This window comes from Chiloscyllium plagiosum, chromosome 3 (genome assembly GCF_004010195.1).
Source record: "Chiloscyllium plagiosum isolate BGI_BamShark_2017 chromosome 3, ASM401019v2, whole genome shotgun sequence".
NCBI classification, from domain to species: domain Eukaryota; kingdom Metazoa; phylum Chordata; class Chondrichthyes; order Orectolobiformes; family Hemiscylliidae; genus Chiloscyllium; species Chiloscyllium plagiosum.
The window spans coordinates 88,741,657-88,749,193 of NC_057712.1; the positions used below are offsets into that span (position 1 = coordinate 88,741,657).

Here is a 7,537-nt window from a genome sequence, read left to right on the forward strand (position 1 = left end):
CACACAACCACTCCCCCCCCCACCCCCCCCCCCCCCCCCACCCCCCAAGATTTTAAAAATCGTGAAGACCTTTTTAACAGGTTAAATAAGGAGAAAGTGTTTCCACTGGCAGAGCAGTCAGTAACCTGGCAGACACTGAATTAAGATGAATGGCAAATGAACCAGATCAGTCTTGAGGGTTTAAAAAAAGTTACACAACCAAGTATGGGTTGGGCATGCAGTGCCTGAAGGGCTGGTGAAGCAGGATCAGTGGTAAAGAGAATAAAATAGATTCTTGGAGTGAAGAAAATTAGAGCTCTGGGAGAGAACAGGGAAGCGAGACTAATTGGATAGCTCCACCAAATGGCTGCTGGGCTCACCATGGACTTCACAGTTTCCTTCTATTCTCGCTGCATTGTACTTTGATTCTGTGGAAATTACCTTTTAAACGAACTGCCAAAATTCTCAAAAGATTCTTAAACACATGTATAAAGTGCCTATTGATCATTTGTTGCCTCTCCCTTTTCTCATCTTTATTTCTTACATTAAAGTTTCCCTGAAAGCTGATCAGTGATGTCATTTTGCAGATTTTAAGATCATTATATAAGGTGGGATTTGAATGGACATGTGCGTGATGTTGAAACAAAATGAAAATGTTGAGAGCTAATTTTAAACTAATCTGCCTTTTGGGGAAGTGACGTAGTCAAATGGGTCACCCATTTTTAAGTGAAATCAAAGGAAGGAAAACGTCAAACATACTTCACTATTTTCCATCAGACTTCATGATTAAAATTACTCCTTTTAAAGCTGTCCAAAGTAAAACATCCTTTTGGTCTCGTATACGCCTTTTCAAGTATAAAATATTGTGGTTATCTATCTTTTGTGGTTTGTGCTCTGCCATGTTTTGTAGACTGTTCTCAAACCAATCTGGTGTCAACAGCTACTGGTTGCAATTCTGTCTGGTTAAGGTGAGGGTACATCTCTGTTTGTTCACCTGTAGTCATCAGCCCTGTCTCTCCAATAGTTTTGTTTTGTTCAGACTGATTTATTTTAGCAGACCTTTTTTTGTGATTAATGTTTGATGTTTTAAGCTAAATGTTCATATAAATATCAACCAATTTCCAGATACTGTCTGGATGGATTGAGCTACCACTGGGAACCTGCATATACCGCACAATGCATTTTCAGCTAATGGCATCAACAGTTTAGCTGGTGATGATGAAAGGCTAAATATCATTTAAATATGCAATTGGTGGTGTGTCCATGTTCCATACACTCTTTACTGCTGTTTTTGGGTTGCAGGATGTACATAATACTTGTTTGCAATGGTGTTCAGTGGTAGTATGTTGACAGGAGAGTATTGATAGTCACAGTAAAATGAAAAGGGGTGTAAGAAAGCCGTTTTGGCCATTTCTTATTGATATATCTTTTCTTTTTCTGTGGCCCTGTAAATTATATTTTTATCCCAGCACCATTCTTGGCGTGATAGCATTTCCCAGTATGAATTCTCCAACTCTGAGAGGTTTGGAACCTGTTGTGATCTCTGAATGGATGCCAGGCTGCATGAGAGCTTATCTGTGCCCATATAATAGTATATGCACATTTATTCAGTGGTAGGCTTTACCTTGTCCACTGGGCTGAAGGTTCCTCTTAAAGGAGTTGGGACAGCAGGTATGTGAAATCCTGATACTACAATAATTTGATGTTCTCCTAAAATCTCTTGTACTTGTATTCCAAGCAGCTGGTGTGAATGGGACCTACATGGCATTACAAATTATTTCTCCAGAGTTTGATTCAGTCTACGTTAATAGAAGCAAAGGCAATAGAAGTTTTTTTCAATATGATCGACTTGTTTATGAGTGCGTGTATGGCTCGCTCGTGCATCTGACCCACGACAGTATCTCTAAGCATTTCTTTTTAAATTAGAGATGAAAAAGAAAAGCTTTAAATAATTTTGTCTGTAACATTTTAGTATGTTTGTTTTTCTGTGTCTTTAAGGGGCGTGCCAACCTGACTGAGCAGAAAATGCACTTTGCTCATCCACATTGTGAGCTGAGGAACCTGGATGATGTTGTTCGGTCTCTCAAACCGACTGCAATTATAGGTATATGGCATTTTAAAATAAACCTTCCTCTGCTAACTCCTACATTCTGTTTGCCTCCTCATTAAATATACTTTTTTTAAAAATACTTCATCACACTTCCCTCTCATAGAATGCATGAAAAGAAATAGGAATTTTTTGGCACTGTGAACTAGCCAGCACACCAGTTTATTCTTATGATCCTGCTATCTGTGTCAATAGACAATAGGTGCAGGAGTAGGCCATTCTGCCCTTCGAGCCTGCACCACCATTCATTATGATCATGGCTGATCATCCTCAATCAGTATCCTGTTCCTGCATTATCTCCATAACCCTTGATTCCACAATCCTTGACAGCTCTATCCAACTCTTTCTTAAATGAATCCAGAGACTGGGCCTCCACTGCCTTCTGGGGCAGAGCATCCCACACACCCACCACTCTCTGGGTGGAGAAGTTTCTCCTCATCTCTGTCCTAAATGGTCTACCCCGTATTTTTAAGCTGTGTCCTCTGGTTCGGGACTCACCCATCAGCGGAAATATGTTTCCTGCCTCCAGAATGTCCAATCTTTTAATAATCTTATACGTCTCAATCAGATCCCCTCTCAGTCTTCTAAACTCAAGGGTATACAAGCCCAGTCGCTCCAATCTTTCAACATAAGATAGACCCGCCATTCCAGTAATTGACCTCATGAACCTACGCTGCACTCCCTCAATAGCCAGAATACCTTTCCTCAAATTTGCACACAATATTCCAGGTGCGGTCTCACCAGGGCCCTGTACTGCTGCAGAAGAACCACTTTGTTTCTTTACTCAATCCCTCTTGTTATGAAGGCCAGCATGCTATATTAGCTTTCTTCACTACCTGCTGTACCTGCATGCTTGCCTTCATTGACTGGTGTACAAGAACACCCAGATCTCTCTGTACTGCCCCTTTACCTAACTTGACTCCATTTAGGTAGTAATCTGCCTTCCTGTTCTTGCCACCAAAGTGGAAAACCATACATTTATCCACATTAAACTGCATCTGCCATGCATCAGTCCACTCACCTAACCTGTCCAGGTCACCCTGTAATCTCCTAACATCCTCATCACATTTCACCCTGCCACCAGCCAACCAATTTTCAATCCAAGTCAGTATTTTGCCCCCAATACCATGCACCCTAATTTTGCTCAATAACCTCCTATGTGGGACTTTATCAAAGGCTTTCTGAAAATCTAGGTACACTACATCCACTGGATCTCCCTTGTCCATCTTCAGAGTTACATCCTCAAAACATTCCAGAAGATTAGTCGGGCATGATTTCCCCTTCATAAATTCATGCTGAGTCTGACCTATCCTGTTACTGCTATCCAAATGTGTTGTAATTTCATCCTTTATAATTGACTCCAGCACCTTTCCCACCATTGAGGTCAGACTAACTGGTCTATAATTTCCTGCTTTCCCTCTCGCTCCTTTCTTAAAAGATGATAACTACTGTCATTCTAATGGTATAGCAGGTTTTGTGCTTTTTTCCCTCATCTGGCCTGCATTTGTTCATATTGGTCTGTTATTTTAAAAAAAACTTTTAATAATATTGATTATTAAGCAAAGTAAACTACACTGAATCAACACCAGCACTGCAGACTTGCCACTAGAGCTTAAATCATTCTTCCAGCAGCATCAAAGTGCAAGAGAAATATGGAGCTTTATGACAATTTTTCTTTTTAAGCTTCCTTTCACAATTTTCCCTCCTATTTCCACTCTTGCCCTCTAAAAGCTCATCTCCACCATGAAATCCCCTCCTGCTCCTCAAAAAACCTGCAAGGCAACAATCCCCTCCTGGCTTCCATCTGAGCCCAGAATGGGTTCTCATTTTAGGTATTGACCTGCCTATAATCTATCTTTCAGCCAACATCACCTTGGCATCAAAAACACCACACTTAATTCTATGTCCTTGCAATGTACCATCTCATCCCCACTTTCCTTTTCCTTTCCAAAATCCCTGAATCATTTCCCAAGTCTGTTCCCAGCTTTCCTCAGAACTCACCGCTTAAATCCCTTCAATTCCATTTCCAGCCCTGCCACAGTACTGAAACGGAGCTTTGTGACTGTAATGAAGGCCAGCTTTATCGCCTTTTGCTGCCTGACTTGTCTGCAGCCTCCACACTCTGTCGCCCAGCTGAGTTGGACTGTTCTCACCTGGTTCCATTCTTATCCAACTAGTCATAGTCAAGATATGCTTACACTTACAATGGCTTCTCTTCCCCATTCTTGAATTACTATCGCTGGAAAACTTGAGAATCTACAATTGAACCATCTCCATATTTCTCAGCAATGTCCTGCTCCTTGGGGTATTATCCAAGGTTGCAGTTAGTCTTCACATGTACACTAATGACACTTAGCTCCACCTCTCCTCTCCTCCCTCCACTCTCTTTCACTATAGCTAAATGGTCAGATTGGTTTATCTGACTGCCAGTACTGTGAATGAGCAAAGATTTCCTCACATCCAGCATTGGTGAAGAACGAAGCTATTGTTTTCAGTATCCACTCAAAACTACATTCCCCTCCCAGGCAACAGTTTGAGATTAAGCCAGTAATTTTGCAAACTTGGTGTCACATTTGATCCTGATGTGAGCATTTGACTGTATTCATGTCATTAGTCAGGTTTCCACCTCCATAACCTTGCCAGAGTTGATCCTGTCTTAGCATCGCTGCTGCTGAACCCCTCATTAAATGCCCCTGTTTCCTTTTAGTGAATCTGCACAGATGAAAAAAGAGCAGCCTTTATGCATGGGTTGCAATCACCTTAATGTGTCTCAATATATTTTTCAGTCAAATAATTTGTAATTAAAATTGTTGGAGCTCAACAATAAATTACAGCACAACATTGATATGCAGAATATTACAAAAATTAAAGTTTAATACAAATTGTTCTCAAATTGGGTTAGAAACAAGCTCATGTGTAATCCTCCTTTGTATGTTTGTTTTTGTGAACATATTGTCATTCAAATCGATCGTAAAATTGTTATATTCTGCATATGTGTTGTGCTATAATTTATTGCTGAGCTCCAAAAAATGTAATTGCAAATTATATTTACTGAAGAGTATATTGAGTCAAATTAAGTCAATTGTGCTTGCAACCTTTGCAGATAGGTTAATGAATAGAGACTACTGCTTTTTAAAAGAAATTGTTGATTATCATAGAAATATAGGTACTTCATTGAGGCTTCAATCATTATTAGTCACACAACATAAATAGGTCTACAAACTCTAATCATCTACTTTATCTTGTCTTGCACCTATTCTCAAACATGGTTTGCTTCTTTCAGCTGCAGAGCTTCCTGCTTCATGAGAAGTATCAATGTGTGGAACATCCAGGACACATTTGAAGCTCTATTTTCCTGTTCTGGTACAATGAGATGACCAGGAATCTCCTACATTGTTACTTTTTCATATTTGGGAGATTTGCGTGTAGGAAGTGTGCATGCAGTACTCATTGATGGTATTCTGTCTGGTGTAAGCCAAAAAATGTTTTTGACTTCCAGTTCTGATTTTGTTATGGTATCTTGTTCCTTGCAGTTGTTTTCCCCTTTTGTGATGGTGAGCAGTATTCTTAAAATACAGGGAGACAGGACCCTGTGGATTGATTTTATCTGACTGCTTGTTTCTTTCAGGAGTTTCTGCAATTGGTGGTGCATTTACAGAACAGATCATCAAAGACATGGCAAGCTTCAATGAGCGTCCAATTATATTTGCTTTAAGTAATCCAACCAGCAAAGCAGAGTGCACCGCAGAGCATTGCTATAAATTGACTAAGGTAATATCTCCCCTTTAATTCCATCAGAAAGTGAAATGACTTAGTTATATTGCCAATATGAATGATAGATGAGCTCTGTGAATGCCTCACTGATTAAAGTAACATTATTAGAATATTACGACACATTCTCAATGTAATGCCCAACCTTACAAAAATACAAAGGTAATATGCAGGAATTGCAGGGTAGACAGTTGAATGATGAAGCATACAAGTGGTTGTTTATAATTGCTTGTCAATATTATTTTGCATGACCTATGTCACAATAGTGGCTCTTTTTACAAGGTTACTATGCCCTTGAGTATTTTTTTCCAGAAAGGGGGTAAATAGCCAGGCTCCAACTAGGCTGGGTTTGAAAGTTTTATTGGGGCCCTTTGTTTACCCCCTAACAGATGGTGCTTCAGGCCAAAACTTTCACATATTTAACAAAACTGGTATAATCTAATGGGAGCGGCCAGCTAGCTGCGTGGCGAGCTTTAGTTTAGATTAGAGTAACTTTTGATTCTGTTCAGAACTTTCACCAGTTCAGTTCCAGCAGGGAATGTGTGAAACATGTTGCTGACCTCCCTCTCTAACTTCAAGCCTGTAAGGTCTAGTTTGTTTCATTTTTACTCTGTGCTCAGGGATGTGTGTATTGGGACAGTTGCAAGTATTTTTGGAACAGCATTATTAGGTTGGGTTCGGATAGAGTAAGTTATCCGGTATTCAGTTTTCTGTTCTTTGTGTTTCATTCCGTAGTTTTGTAAATAAATTTTGTTTGTTCAAAACTTGGCATTTGAACCAGCTAATTTATTCCGGGAATATCCACTATACACTTAGCTGAAACAAATAGCAAAGTTATGGTCTGGACTACCTGCTTAAAAATGTTTTGAGGAGTCTGGCCTAGTTCATAACATCCACAAGTATAGAATTAATTCAGAGTAATAACTTAATTTTTTTCTTTCTGTTTTGGCGAAAGCTTTACTTTGATTTAGTGTTTAGTTTAGATTAGAGTAACTTTTGATTCTGTTCAGAACTTTCACCAGGGGTAAGTAACGGGACTCAGGTCTCTGGCACGGAGCCTGTCCCCGTTACTCAGAAGGGAAGGGTGAAGAAGAGCAGAGCAGTAGTAATTGGGGACTCGATAGTTAGGGGCACAGACAGGCGGTTTTGTGGGAACGAGAGAGACTCACGTTTGGTATGTTGCCTCCCAGGTGCAAGGGTACGTGATGTCTCTGATCGTGTTTTCCGGGTCCTGGAGGGGGAGGGGGAGCAGCCCGAAGTCGTGGTCCACATTGGCACCAACGACATAGGTAGGAGGAGTGCCGAGGATGTTAGACAGGCTTTCAGGGAGCTAGGTTGGAAGCTCAGAGTTAGAACGAACAGAGTTGTTGTCTCTGGTTTGTTACCCGTGCCACGTGATAGAGATTCGAGGAATAGGGAAAGAGAACACTTAAATGCGTGGCTACAGGGATGGTGCAGGAGGGAGGGATTCCGGTTTTTGGATAACTGGGGTTCTTTCTGGGGACGGTGGGACCTCTATAAACAGGATGGTCTACACCTGAAACTGAGGGGCACCAGTATCCTTGGGGGGAGGTTTGCTAGTGCTCTTGGGCGGGGTTTAAACTAACTCTGCAGGGGCATGGGAACCCAGACTGTAGCTTTAGGGTGCAGGACCTAGAGTGTAGGGAGGTTAGGAACATG

General features: G+C 40.8%; 1 protein-coding gene across 1 annotated transcript in view; it reads left to right on the forward strand.

The window, feature by feature from the left end:
* LOC122547230 (NADP-dependent malic enzyme-like) overlaps positions 1–7,537 on the forward strand; it is a 434,918-nt gene that overhangs the window by 368,865 nt on the left and 58,516 nt on the right. The window contains exons 10-11 of the mRNA XM_043685873.1: positions 1,978–2,083; positions 5,715–5,857. Of these exons, the coding sequence (XP_043541808.1) occupies positions 1,978–2,083; positions 5,715–5,857 (249 nt within the window). The remainder of the gene's footprint in view (positions 1–1,977; positions 2,084–5,714; positions 5,858–7,537) is intronic.